Genomic DNA, 14,966 nt, shown 5'->3' with positions numbered 1-14,966 from the left:
ACCACTTTGAGACTCCTTAGCTCTTCTTCTCTTCAGTCTTCTGGTACAATAGCTGAATATAGTGTTACATATATGGGTTAGATCAGTGGTCCTCAACTTTTTTAACAACGGGGACCGGTCAACGCTTGACAATTTTACTGAGGCCCGGGGGGGGGGGTAGTCTTTTGCCGAGAGACGTCGCCGCAGATGAGCTCCACTTGCTTTCCCGCTGGCGCCCCTGAGTTCCCGCCGACCGCTGGGAGGCGCTGCCAGCAGCAGTTGCGCAGTGCCACGCTGAGGGGGAGCCGCAGACATGGCAGCCGCTGGAGAGCACCAAAGGTGAGCCAGCGGCAGAGTAGCAGGGCAGCCCCCGAGGCAGCAGCTGGGGAGGAGGAAGAGGCGTAGCTACGGCCCAGTACCGACTGATCCATGGACTGGTACCGGTCCCCGGACCAGGGGTTGGGGGCCACTGGGTTAGATGATCAACTACTTCACATCTGAATTTCCTAGGTTCTCTAGGGGCATGCCATCAGGGCCTGGAGACTTACTGGCTTTTAATTTCCCCAATAGGTCTATAACAGGGGTGTCAAACATACAGCTCATGGGCTGGAACTGTCCCAATCCAGGGCTCTTCTGTGGCCCACAAGCAACGAGTGCTGTTCTCAACCTGTGAGGGAAAAGGGGTTACAGGACAACAAAAGCACCCCCTGGAGGTTTTGGAAACAGACTCTGTCAGCCTTTCTCAGTTCTGCTGCTTGTACAGGAAACACAGGAGCAATGAGAAGTGGCAATGGGGGGGGGGAGGGTCTGGGAGTCATGCTTTTGTGGATTCCTCAGTAAATCAATTTCTTTCACTGATAGGAATCAATGAACTGCTTAATAAGCTTTGCCTGTATTCTTTATAAAGAATGTCTCCAAATACCTAGTATTTTAGAGCAGTGGTCCCCAACCCACGGACCGTGGCTCCCTCTTCCCGCCCCCCCCCCGAAGCGAGAAGCTCGCCAGGCTGCGAGCAAATCGGCCGTGGAAGCTTCGGCGGCTGATCTGCTGGCGGCCCGGAGGGGCGGTGAGAGGGAGCCGCGGCTGCCGGCGCTAACGCGCATGCGCAGACCACCACACTTGCGCGTTTGTGCCCGGCAGGGGCGCAAACGCACATGCACAGCAGCACTGCGCACGCTCATACCGCAGCGCATGCGCTGCAAGTCTGCGCATGCATGTTTGCACTGGGGCTGCTGCGCGTGCGCGGGGCGCCCTCTCCCCCCACTCCGGCGCAGCGGTCCATAGCAACCAGAAGGTTGCAGACCGCTGTTTTAGAGCATGTATGTCAGATTTGTTCATAGTAACAAATTAGTTTGACACCCCTGATAGAACATAATTTCTGGTTACCTCAATTTGCCTCAGTTCTTCACACTTCCTTCCTCTGTAACAAGTGGCTGTAGCACAGGTACATGCCACATTACCCGAAATGAACAGAGAAACACAAAAATTAATTGAGGTTCTTTGTCATCTCCCCATCTTCCCTTTATTTCTTTGTCATGCAATAATCCAATGCTCCTCTAGTGGATTTCCTATTCTGGACATATTTTTTAAAATGTTTATTGCTTATATTAATGTTTCTAGCATACCACTCTTCAAAATATTTTTTTCTAAGCCTAACTACTGATTTACAATGCTTTTGCCAGAGCCCGTCTACCACTGACTGAACCTCATTAGACATTTTGATGTATTCAAAATTGAGTATAAAAATTACCAAGTATAATATAGTGCAAATGTATATCAAAATGCAATTAAAAAAACTCAAACCACTACAATGGCTTTACGGATATGTGACTATTACTCAGAATAAGAAGTCACCCCTCCAAAGTAAAATAAATTCTGAATACACTTTTAAGATCACAGTTTTGATTACAAACTTCCTAAATAAAAAGATACTTCAGCATTTATTAAATTCACTCTATACAAACTAACATACATAAAAGTCATTTAATAGAAGACACATGGAATGAGAAGAAATTTTACAATGCAAACTTAAATTGGCTTAATTTTGAAGTGTAATCCAATAAGACTGAAGACTAGACACTTGAGGTCCTGGACAAGGTAGTAAAACACTCTTAGACCCTCTGGATCTCTGAAATGTAAAAAAAAAAAGTTTAACCATTTTAGAGCAGGCTTTCTCAACTTTTTTTTACCACTGAGAAACCCCTGAAATATTCTTCAGGCTTCGAGAAACCCCGGAAATGGTATGATTGGGCAGAATATGGCTGGGAAGCACAGCTGTGTACACACCCTCCAAGAACCCTTCCCACCCCCTCTATTGACAATTTTGAGAGTCAACATGGGGAGTCAACATGACCATATATGGTCATATCACCAATAAAAATATATTAAAACTTAATTAATCAACCCATTTTGAAAACCCTTCCAGGTCTGTCAAGAAACAACGGGGTTTCATGTAACCCTGGATGAGAAAGCTTGATTGAAAGTTAGAATATTAGACACAGTGGAAAATACAATAAGAGAAAGCCTCCTACAATTAATCAAAACTACAACTTATCAAAAGCATCTTTAGGCCTGGCTCTTAATAGCTGGATCAACCAGCATGTGGCAATTATACATGACTGTTTTTGTTTTGTTTTTTAAGAGGGGGTAGCAAGATAGAATAATGAAATGTCACAGCTGAGATCTACTCAAACTGCTAGTTGAATTCTCATCTACTAAAACTTAGAACATCAAATCCAATACTCAACTTTGGCTGCTGCAGCTGCCCCAAAGAGAAAGTCAAGTGACAAATTAAGCATGACAGCTAAAGAGGTACAGTTGCTGTCCCCCATCTAAAATCCCTCTTTATGTTGTGTGATGCTTCTGTAGACATAAAATCAGAACTATTACTCAACCATTTTCATCTTGACTCATTCTTGGGAGCAAAACCTATTGAACAACATGTGAATTACTTCTGATTTGACCTGTTTAGGATTGCTCCCTAAAATGGGTCACTTATGGATTTTGGCTACGGCCTTGATATCACTGGATTAAAGGACAATGTGATTCAGCTTGTAGTCTTAGAAACAGTCATACAAAACTATTTAGAAAGCAGCTTAGCTAATCCTTTAAAAAACTACTTACTTGGACTGATTTACATCAATGAGAGAACCAATTTTTGACGTGGTAAATGATATGTGTTCATCGCCAATTACAATCTCAAGCTCCTAGAAAAATAAGCAGAAATAAAATTGTTTTATCATATACTGCCTTAAAGATCCAATGTTAAGACAATAATGTCTATATATATACACACACACATTCTCAATCCTTGAATAGGATGTACCATTCAAGAGGCTTGGATCTATTATTAATATAGCATAATTACAAGATGACTTTTTATTAATGAAGTGAAATATAAGTAGCTGGCCTACAACAGTCTTGAAGTAAGCATATTTCTACTGACATCAGGAAATGTGCTAACCTGCCGGCCAACTCTGTCAGGTGGTGGCCACAGTGCATCATCTTCTTTTGTAATTTCACTGTCATCAATTATCCGCTTCAGCTCTTCCATCACACTCTTGTGGACGTATGCCTATAAACATGTAAATACATGCACCAATTCTTTAGGAAGATAATCTTTATATAAAGACAAAGAAAATATTATTTACCCACTATCTTTTCTTTTTATACACGCATGCCATTATCCACTGAAATAGCATGTGGGAAGTATATATAAGGCATATATTGCTCTTACAAGAGAATCTGCAATCAGTACTAAAGCTCCCAACACTTGAAGGGGTGCAATTAACACCGGTGCTTACCATCAAGAGCTTGGGCATGATTTTGGATCCCTCCTTATCAATGGAGGCACAAATCATGAAGACAAGCCCGCCTGACAGGTGAGAAAGGTTGCACCTTACCTCTCAGAGCCCAACATAGCAAAAGTGATTCATGCAACAGTGACATCTGGACTAGACTTCTGCAACTTTCTCTAAGCAGAGGTGCCCTTGAGATTGCTCTGGAAACTCCAACTGGTTCAAAATGCAGCTGCACAAGTCCTGACAGGGACTCAATGGAAAGCACACATAACACCAGTGCTTACTCAGCTGCAATGGCTCCAGACTGGAGACCATATCAGGTTCAAGGTGCTAGAGTTAATCTTTAATGCCCTAAATGGTCTGGGATCGGTGTACCTGCTCCTTACTTTATAATCGCTCAAGAGCTTTAAGATCTTTGGATCTACATCTACTCAAGGTCCCCAGCCAAGAGGTGAAACTGGGCTCAACCAAGGTCAGGGCTTTTTTGGTGCTGGCCCCAGTCTGGTGGAACATGCTTCTGGGAGACATTGGGGCCCTGAGAGATGTTAATCAATTCCACAGGGCCTGTAAAACAGAGCTGTTCCATCAGGCTTATGGTTGAGGCATAAAATAGCACCCATCAATGTAGGCTGGGCTCACTTCTGAGAAGAGGAAATTCAGAAGATCAGCTCCTGCCAAAGGACTCCCCTTTCTGAAAATTTTATGTAGGGGTGTTCTCGGTAATAATTGGAATGTTTTAACTTTAATTCTGTATGTCAGTTTCGAAGAAGAATTATATGCCACTTTTCTCTACCCAAAGGAGTCTCAAAGAAGCTAACATTCGCCTTCCCTTTCCTCTCCCCACACCCTGTGAGGTAGGTGAGGCTGAGAGAGCCCTGATATTACTGCTCAGTCAGAACAGCTTTATCAGTGCTGTGGCGAACCCAAGATAACCCAGCTAGCTGCATGTGGGGAAGTGGAGAATCGAACCCAGCTCTCCAGATTAGGAGTCCTCACTCCTAACCAGTACACCAAGATGGCTCTCTACACCAAGCTGGCTCTCTTTTATTGCTGTTACCCACCCTGAACAATTCTGAAGGATGGGACAGAAATAAGCATTTATTATTATAGTACAACAACAAGTTTTATTTATGGTCATTCAGACCAAAATTCCAATGTACAATTAAGATACAAAATAGATATTTGAATACAAGAGGGGCATTTAAAATCAAAAATATAAAATATGTTGGGGTTAAAACTCTTCATTCAAACAGCATTGGCTATTTAGTATTTAATCAGTATGTTACGCAGTTAAAGAGGAAACTTTCGGGCATATAAATACCACACAATTTAATGGCAGCTGAACAAAAGTTTGCAGCACATAAAGTTTTTTTTTTGTTTTCGTCAATTAGAAGTTTCTTTATATTCTTTTAAGGGAGGCTCTAACGTTGGCTGGATTAGGTTGGTTCTTATGCCATTATAGATGAGATAGTGTAGCAAAATGTGTTTGCTTGCTTCTAACTGGTCACTATTATTATATTACTATATGCAACTTTTGTATAAGTTTACCAAATAAGTATAATGTAGTAGAAAGTTCCTTTTCTACTACACAATTTTAATATGCACAGAGAAACAGCAATATAAAATATTACAAACTATAATATTTAAAATGCAGAGCCACAGTTTTCAATGACAGCTAAAAAGATTCTATGTTTTCTGCAATTAGGAATATTAGGAATTTAGTAAAAACAGCAGACAAATACTCTCAACACTTTCCCAGTTATTTATAATTCAGACATCCAGTAATGTTTCTAAAGTACTATAAAAACTATAAGATATACTAAGGTCTCTACATGAGCTTTGTTTGGATTCAAGATTCATACACCTATTAGTGTTAGAGTTAACTCACCTCTTTCCTGATCATCACATCATTTTTATAATTGCTGTTGTTAGCATATCTGAGTTTACCTGTTGAAACACAGAATTAAGTAATTCAGGTATATACAAAAGACGACCATTACTGCTTTAACCTAGAATCAATTAAACCAGTTCTATATTCACATATCAGGACTAAAAAACAAAATATTATTCCCTAATCAGAAAAAAAACGATTGTTTATTTTTTTAACTCTAAAATAGCCGCCTAGTTCCTTACCTGACCAGTACTGTTGCCTTCCTGCTAAGATCAGGTTGACAGCAACCCAGGAGAGAGCCTTCTTGGTTGTGGCATCATAACTCTGGAACTATCTTCCCAGGAAGATTAATTTGTTCCCTTTGGTTGCCATCTTTTGCCAATGGATGAAGAATGTTTCATCTAGTATTCCTTCAGTGATCCCTCCTTTCTATTTTTTCAATTTTTAAATGGTTTCATATGCATTGTTTTGCTTTGATTTTAATGGCTATTAAAATGTATACTTTAATATTTATTTTAGTCATTGACTACCTTGATCGCCCTGATCAGAGCAGAAAGGCAGGATATAAATCTTGCACATAAATTAACAAATGCTTGTCTCTTTGGGCATCACAATCACGAAGCTCTTTCCTCTACCTCCCTGGGTATGGGGGAAGGGGTCTGGAGTTGGATGGGAGCCATTAGTCAAAATTGCCTATTTAGCCTGGTTCCAACAGATTATGCTAGTATGTTCAGGAGACATCCATTTTCTTAGTCATTTACCATACGAGGCTTTTATTCCGGGTCAAGTGGAATATTCTGGATAGGGTAGGTTCTTCAGACAGCTACTACCTGCCACTTTTGCAGTAGGATTCCTCCTTTTCTCATGATTTTTGCTTGACAGTTTTCGCCCCCCCCATTACTGCACTTTTCTGTGAACTGAGCCAATAAGTGCCATGCAGCTTTTCTTGCAATTGTCTTTACCGCAACAGAGCTTCCTTGTGATATCTTGGCTCAGCCCAACTCCATTCATCATTCAGCCTTAGGCCCTTAACCTGTGGCAAACTGCAGACTACAAACACAACCTCACCTTCTTCTCACGGTAAACAAAAACCAGGCTTCTCTGCTCACTTCCAATCAGAAGTCCCCAGCCCTCAGCAAGTGCTCTTCATCCACCCACCCCCGGATGAAGTTCCCCCTTGCCTCCGAGTCCCGCGCTCAAAGTATGCAAATACCTCCCGGCTTCGGCCTTACCGTCCGGACGGAATTCGAACTCAAGAAACTCGTGCCCGAACTTCCCCTTGTGCCCGACGTAATACCGCAAGTAAAAATCACTCGCCATGGCTCCCCTCGCGCACCAACCCGCCGAAAGACCAGCAGGCTCCACGAAGGAAGCGTCCACTTGCGCGCGGTCGCGCAAAATGTACGTCACCCAGGGACTGCGCACGCGCGGGTCGAAAACCGAATCATGCAATCGTCGCTCGCTTGCACGCGACCGGTTTAGATCATAGAGATAAAGCCTAGAGCTGTACCGGATGGAAGTTTTTGCTAGCTGTTCCGTTTTACAAATGATTTGGTTTTCCATGCAAATCATGGAGATGCCCAGCCCTAGAGTGACGCCAGTCATTAAAAGCTCTTGACCAACGGCTACTTTTATAATTCGGGCTTTATAGTCACTCTGTTATTTCTTTCTCTCTGGGATTGTATGTTATTCATAAAAGAGGCGTGGCGAAGAACTGAACAAGGTGTAAAAGGAAACGCAGATAGAGAAGTTTTGAGCTCATTGTTCATAGGCATTCAGCCTAAGGTATTGTTTATGTATTTAGATTTTTATACCGCCCTTCTATACGGCTCTGGGCGGTAGTAGAAAGGTGTTTTGGTTTGTTTGTTTTTTAATCAGGTACCACCTCTGACCAGAATCATGCAGTGTTAAAGGTAAAGTATCCCCTGTGCAAGCACCGAGTCATGTCTGACCCTTGGGGTGACGCCCTCCAGCGTTTTCTTGGCAGACTCAATACGGGGTGGTTTGCCAGTGCCTTCCCCAGTCATGACCGTTTACCCCCCAGCAAGCTGGGTACTCATTTTACCGACCTCGGAAGGATGGAAGGCTGAGTCAACCTTGAGCCGGCTGCTGGGATTGAACTCCCAGCCTCATGGGCAAAGCTTTCAGATGGCTGCCTTACCACTCTGCGCCACAAGAGGCTCTTTTATGCAGTGTTGGCAAACGCTTTGTGTGCGGTTTCTTCCTTACACAATCACTTTGAATAATTTGGGCCTCTTATAAGAATAATCCATGTTAAATTAGTAATTGACTTGAGACTGTACAAACCTTGCAAGGCACTTTTTTGGAGGTGACTGGTATAATCCCTTGTGGTGAACTTGTGAGGCCGATCCACGGCAATTGGTAGTTTATGCCATCAATTGTGTTTGTATCCAGCTCTCCTGCCAAGGAACTCAGGGTTGCATACATGGTCCTATCCCCCCCTTTTCCCTCATACAACCTTTCAAGGTAGGTTAGACATGAAATACTAACTTGAGATGGCTTAGTGAGTTTTTTTTAGTAGAGGTGGTATTTAAAACTGCCTTCCAGATCTTTCTGACATTTATTACTCCATCGTGGTGGAAGTGACATGGCCCAGGTATGTTGGCTATTTTGCACCCTCCAAGTGCAGTTTCAACTATTCAGATACACTGCAGGCACAGAGAAGAAAGCTGAATTTGTGTCAAAACCTGTTTACCCTCCCCCCACCTTTAAAAGATAAATCTGCTGTGCATTGAAGCTCACAAGCAGTATGAGCTACAAAAAAAGAACAATGCTTGAATACATCATCTACATTGATTTAACATGCAGTATTAAATCAATATTAAAGCAGGATCAGGAAGTACACCCCCCCTCCCTGGATGGGGTGCAGCTCATGGCTGTGCCTGCGGCCAGGAATTTGGGGGTGATCCTTGATCCCTCGTTTTTGGAGGCTCAGATCACAAAGGTAGCCCAAATGGTGTTTTACCATCTGTGCCAAACTGGGCTACTAGTGCCCTACCTGTTCCTGGAAACTTTGGCCACAGTGATCCATGCAATGATCACTTCCAGATTAGACTTCTGTAACTCGCTCTTTGTGGGCCTTCCTTGTCTCTGATCTGGAAATTGCAGTTGCTGTAGAATGTGGCTATTAGGGTCCTCAGGAGATCACCTTGGAGGGCCCATGTCCAGCCTATGCTGAGGCAGCTACACTGGTTACCAATTAGCTTCCTGATCAGGTTCAAGGTTTTGGTTCTTTAAGGCTATCCACTTTCAGGGCCCTGCATATCTGAGGGACTGCTTATCTCCTTATGCCCCCCACAGGGCTCTTTGTTCCGCAGGAATTAATTTGCGGGTTATCTCCAGCCCTTGGGAGATACGGCTGACCTTGACCAGGGCTAGGGCTTTTTTAATCCTGACCACGACCTGGTGGAATGATCTCCTGGAAGGTCTGAGGGCCCTGATGGAGTTATCAACGTTCCGCAGGGCCTGTAAGACATTTGGTTGAGGCCGGGCCAGGAACATTGGGTTCCTCCCTGTATAGGCATAGCCTCTGGTCTGCTGGGCAGAGGCACTTCTCTCGAGGATGAGAGTGGATATTGGGGACTGCCTTATAGTCTGCAGTTGGGGTAGGGATATAGGGACTAGCTACTTCCATTTCAGTGTATCTGAAAAAGTGTGCCTGCACACAAAAGCTTACATCTTGAATAAACCTTGCTGGTCTTAAAGGTGACGCTAGACTCAATCTGGAAGAGTAACCTTTCTAAAGAATGCTGTTAATGTTTTGCAGTCTGTCAACACAAGAAAGGGTCTTGTTAGACCATTTTTTTTTTGTCATAATGCTTGTCTCCCTGGTCTCCAAATCTTATAAAATTAAGACAGCCCAGTAAATATCTTTTAAGAAACTGATTGTTGTGGGGGAACCGCAAAGAAGGCAGGGACTTGTGAGACACTTAATGTTGAAACATAACTAGTTTAATTAAAGAATCTGATGTTAAGAAGATCATTAGAACTGTTTTGTGAATAGCTATATGCTTAATAGACACAATAAGAATTACGTTTAAGTAAAGAAGTTGTAATTTAATCAAGTGTTGGTTAATTTTCAGGGCTTTGTTGTACTAAGTATGCCTAATGCAAGTATAGGTTTTGAGACAGGCTAATAAGTGTATGAACATTAATAACTTGTGTGCTTATTTGCACACTTCAGTTAGAAGGGTTTTTCATAATTGCTGTGCAATGGGAGCTTTTGGTGCCATGAAAACAAAAACACACTGCAGTTACCAATAATTTTTTTTTAATCTCTCTATAGAAACAGTGCAGTGTCTTACAAATGTATTCATTTGGTTTTCAGTATTACTACTGATGTAAGTACAGCAAATATTATAAAGAGCAGAGTCCCTCCCCCCCTCCCAATCCCAGGCTTTTTGTTCAGCTTAAAACAGAAACACAAAAGGCACCAAGCAAGAACGTATCCCAAAAGAACTTCAATATGACAAGACAGAAGTTGGAAATGGTTACAGTTTTAAACAATGTCTTCATGTTCCCATTATATACCGAAAATAATCCTGTTTTTTGTTTCCAAAAAGCAAAATTTGGTTATTGACTTCAGTTACAAATCTGTCCAGTTGGAAAGCAGGAAAACTTCACATCATAGTAATTTACAGTAGTTTTTTGGGGGGAACCCCAAATTCAGCTTCTTTATACACAGGATTTGTACACAGTTTATTATTATTTTCTTTAAAAAAGTATCAAAACTGTAGAGCCTTCAAATCTATTTACAGATTGAGGTTCGTCACAGGGGTATTACATACAAAGATTTTGTTCTCATCTTTTCTTCATACACACAGTGCATGACCTTGAATTAATGAACTGAGCAACTTAAAAAATAACTATTGCAACTGCATTTCTTCCTTCCTACCTCAAGGAAAAGTGTTTATTTACTCATAGGCCATTGTTCTCTAAATCTGAACAAAATCGGAAATCTTCATTCTTCAATGCTCATGATAAGAAACAAGTGTGGGCAGAATTCTTTCCAGTTACTCAACATATTTTTATGTGTACAAAAGGAGATTCAGAGGCATGTTGGTTGCATCAAGTGATAAATGGTGTGATTGAACCACTAGAGATTAATGGCTTGGACTTCGACATTCTCTTCAACAGTAGGCTTTCACAATTTCCCTTGCCCTTACCTCTATTGCTTGACAAATCCATTATTGAAATCTGGGATAGGAGGTAAGAAGAGGATTGTGATTTAAAATGAAGACTTATTGTTACTAAAAACCAAGAAGATATTCTGTTGTATATGTAAGCCCTTATGTCTGCTTAAAACAGCTTTTGGCCACTTTTGATTTTTATTAATTTAGAACTTGTATATGCCACCTTGCCAGAAAAAACTGCTTGAGGCTGTTCACAACATAATGAAAACACATGACCAGATTAAAACTGACTCAACCAGCAATAAAAACCATCTCAGCTGACCAGCAGCGCATCAGCAGAAAACACCATAGAAGCAGGCCAAGACAGAATGCTTTAAGCCCATACAAATATTTAAAAAAACATTTAGAAGGTGATTAATTTAGGGTAGACTGATGGCAAGAAAGAATGCAACTATTTCACAGTTTATTTCATGACATTTTCTCCCACAGAGCTTTTTGGGAAATAAAAATCACTATAGCCTTAGGTATCACTTGATGCTTTGCAACTAGACACGTGAACATCCTCCACTGTAAGGTGCTTTATTTGTGATGGCACAAAATGATATCAAATTTGCATCTGTTGGGCTTGATCTGTAAAGACTGATTCACACACCAACCCACTTTTATCACTTGATATTTGCTGAATTAGTTATCTCCGAGAGCAATAACAAGTGCTGCACCTCTTGATCACAGATTAAACTGTAATAAAAAAAAACAGTTCTATACAGAATGCTGTTGTCTCATTTGTCAACAGAAGCTTTGAGTCCAGTGTAAAATCAGCTTTTATTTACAACCATTCTTCAAGTTAAAGATCTATCTTGGAAAGATAATCTCAGCACTTCTAAGATGCAGATTTGGACTTCTCGAATACAGTCAACCCAGGTGAAGCAGCAACTTAATTTTGATTCTTGTGCTCATGCATTTATTGTACAAAGTAACTGGAAACACAGTGAATGTGATGCTCAGAGCAATGCAGAGTTTCCCAACTGTATATTTCCAAAGTTTTCTTGTACAGAAATGCAGTATTTGCAGTTTGACTGAACGATGACTAGGGTGTGGAAGGCAAATGTTTAAGTCTTTCCCCGTGTCATTTTTTTCCTGTTAAAATCCCTCCCACAAGTTAATGTTTGCCCTGAAGTGGGAAAGTTGCCAGTATTTTGAACAAACTTGCAGCCCTCTGCCACTGAATTTCATTAAAAAAAGAAAACACTAGAACCAGAGATTTCTTGTGCAACATCATTTAGCCCTTAGTGGCCTAGTGCAACAATCTACCCAGGATAAAATCTGCATAACTTTGTCTGGATTGTGTTCTAGGTAGGTGTTGTGCAAGAGATCTCTGATTAGCTGTCCCATACCACTTCTGCACCAGGAATTAGCCCTGCCTTACTGGTCATCTGGTGGCGGGATAAATTCCTGAATCTGCTTGATGTTGGTGGTGAGACAGGCCCATTCCAGGTGTGGCCCAACTCAGGCCCTCTGTTGCCCTGCGGCAAGGGAACATGGATATATCTGTGTTCCCTTTTTTGCCTCAGGCAGCAAAGGGGCCTATGCTGGGCCTGGGCCATGGGGAAGGGAAGAGTCGGTCTGTCCAGGCACAGCTGCCAGAAGGGGAAAAAATGCCCCAGGCAGCTCTGCAAAGCTGTCTGGGATTTTTTGTTGTTTAAGAATGCAGTATTGCACCCCCATGCAATACCACATTCATAAACAAAACAAACATCCCACATTCATAAACAAAACAAACATCCCCATAAACAAAACAAAAAAGCCCCTGCTGCCCTGCTGCGAAGTGGATCCTTGCTGTACTGGCTGCCCGTGCAGAGGCACAAATCCAGAGCGGATGAGGTGCCAGTGGCAAAATCCTCCCATGTGTGGGCGCGGGAAGAGCCAGGGCAACCTGTCCCAGCTCAACAAGCAGGCTGCAGCCTGGTGCACCTGCCTCCGTGTAGTAAGCATCCCAGTGTTTTGTTTTTCTATGAACTTCAGATGCAGAGGGCTACCAGATTTACTCTCTGATTTCAAAGGGAAGACAATACAACTGTTGTTTGCATTCTGGTGCCCTGTTTTTCTGGTATAGCCAGATTACCTGTGCTAATCATCAGCAAAACCCAACTGTAGTTTGACCTAAGTTGGGGCTCCTTGGCTATTCTAAAGCTGGTGGTGACAAACATTAACTTAATTAGCCAAAGGATATAGGCAGAACAGAGACCATCACTGGAATAAAAATGTATTAATGATTATTTGTGATCTTTATTTAAAGTGACCATAAATAGAGGACGAAACTCTTTCTTTTTACATATAGAGAGGAAAACTGCTGCCAATTAATTCCTCCCCCTCCCATTATTTTAAAGCTAGTATCACTAATAACAGTTCTTAGTTATCACTTGAAAAGATCTGGGAGAAACTGAGTTCTAGTTTACAAACACTATTTTTGATGCATCAATCCCTTTAAAGCATAAAGGAACAAACCGACTGACAAATCCTTTAAATGATTCAAATGCCAGTAAGACTTGAAACCTTTTCTACCCTTATGCATGTATGCACAAAAGAAAGCCCCATTGAGTTCTATGGAACTATTCTTAAGAATTGTGTTTAGGATTGCAGAATAAGCTTGCTAAACTATGTCTGAAAATCCTGAAGTAATAGTTTGGGACAGCAGGCATGTGCCACCGACCCAGAGTTCTGCCTATGCATCTCCTTGCACACAACTGAAGTAAATGGGGGAATTCTGTACGCAATTTTTGTGTGCACATGAGATTTACTGGATTCTTCTTCTGGGCTAAAATTTGGTTTTTGTGTTATGTGAGCACTTTGTTTCTTAGACAGTCATTGACTATCCTACTGTAACAGCTGCAATTCTTAGTCAGTGGCTTTAAACTTCAAAGCAAAATATTCACAAAACATCCCTTAAGAATTCAATTATTCTATTTCCCATAGATCTGGGCTAATCTTGTAAAATATATTCATATATGGATAGATATATACACAGATCATCTATGCACAGCAAGGCAAACATACAAAAAATAAATATTCTCACCCTCTAAGTATATATACAGAACAAAGCTCATATCCAGAATTTGTTAATAAATATCCTAAACAGTTTTATAGATCTCTTTTTCTCTCTTACGTTGATGGATAGCCACAAAGTATGTTTGATATATTTACAAAAACTCTATAAATATAGCTTTTAAAAATGACGTGCAAGCTACTGACCCTTGAGTCCAGCTGGTTATATACAGTTAGTAGCTCAGCAGCAGAATAGCCTCCTCACATGTACAGATGGATAGTGCAAGAAGTTAAAAAGGTGTATAAAAGATTATACATACAAAACTTTCACATCCTTTGGATGTTTGCAGTTTATTACAACTTTGTGGTTACCCCCTGCAACATAAATTAAAGGAGGGGGAGAAGGAGATGAAAGAGAGATGTATTTGTGATTCACAGCAAGTGTGTTCAGTGCATATCTGTCAGTCCACCAGTGGTGTGTGCGTGTGCAGGATGGTGTAGGTACACAGTCCTCATGGCAACCCATCGTCTTCAAGACTTAACGCTACACGCTGTTGAGAAAAAAAAAGAAAGAGAAAAGCATTAGTGCTCCAAGGCCTACAGGAACTGAATCTTGGAAATGGGTATCCTATATGCATGAAATAAATTCTGTTTATTAAACACTGGCCTAATAACGGTAAGCTTCACAGGAAAATAACAATAAAGCCAGCACATGTTTGCCCAGGCTGCCCTGAGTTCCAATTTTAAGTTACACTGGAGTATTGCAGAATGCTGAAAAAAATGAACCATTCAGTGAGTCTGTCTCCTTTACTACTCTATATTTCAGTGAAGAGGAACTTCCCTTCATTCGGACATCAAAGGTAATTCAGCACAGGCCACGAACACAATTTGTTTGCCAGGTCTGCACGCTCCCCACATCCCTCCTAAATCCTCTCGTGCAGAGTGGGATCAAAAGCTTTCCAGTCTGATCAAGCTTCAGTTTTCTGTGATGGTCAAATGCAGGTGCCTCAGCAAGACTCAAGTTTGATTAGTCCCCAGAAGTTTGTATTCTATACTAGGATTTAACTGAAGTACAGAATCCCAGTTTGTGGGGAGTAATGT

General features: G+C 41.5%; 2 protein-coding genes across 3 annotated transcripts in view; both read right to left on the bottom strand.

The window, feature by feature from the left end:
* Window positions 1-1,900: 1,900 nt before the first annotated feature.
* Window positions 1,901-7,079, bottom strand: MAGOH (mago homolog, exon junction complex subunit). The gene is made up of 5 exons (XM_077333700.1): window positions 6,903-7,079; window positions 5,668-5,726; window positions 3,443-3,553; window positions 3,103-3,185; window positions 1,901-2,107 (listed from the first exon to the last, which is right to left on the bottom strand). The coding sequence occupies exons 1-5, from the start codon at window positions 6,988-6,990 to the stop codon at window positions 2,008-2,010; spliced, it is 441 nt and encodes a 146-aa protein (XP_077189815.1). The 5' UTR covers window positions 6,991-7,079; the 3' UTR covers window positions 1,901-2,007.
* A 2,302-nt stretch (window positions 7,080-9,381) lies between these two features.
* LRP8 (LDL receptor related protein 8) overlaps window positions 9,382-14,966 on the bottom strand; it is a 224,954-nt gene continuing 219,369 nt past the window's right edge. For both annotated transcript variants that reach the window (XM_077333684.1, XM_077333685.1), the window contains one exon: window positions 9,382-14,416. In XM_077333684.1, coding sequence (XP_077189799.1) covers window positions 14,378-14,416 — 39 coding nt within the window. In that variant the 3' untranslated portion in view covers window positions 9,382-14,377. The remainder of the gene's footprint in view (window positions 14,417-14,966) is intronic.

The sequence above is a fragment of the Paroedura picta genome, chromosome 4 (assembly GCF_049243985.1).
Source record: "Paroedura picta isolate Pp20150507F chromosome 4, Ppicta_v3.0, whole genome shotgun sequence".
In the NCBI taxonomy this organism is placed as follows: domain Eukaryota; kingdom Metazoa; phylum Chordata; class Lepidosauria; order Squamata; family Gekkonidae; genus Paroedura; species Paroedura picta.
Note: the sequence above shows the minus strand (reverse complement) of the source record. Positions and strands in the feature narration are given on the sequence as shown.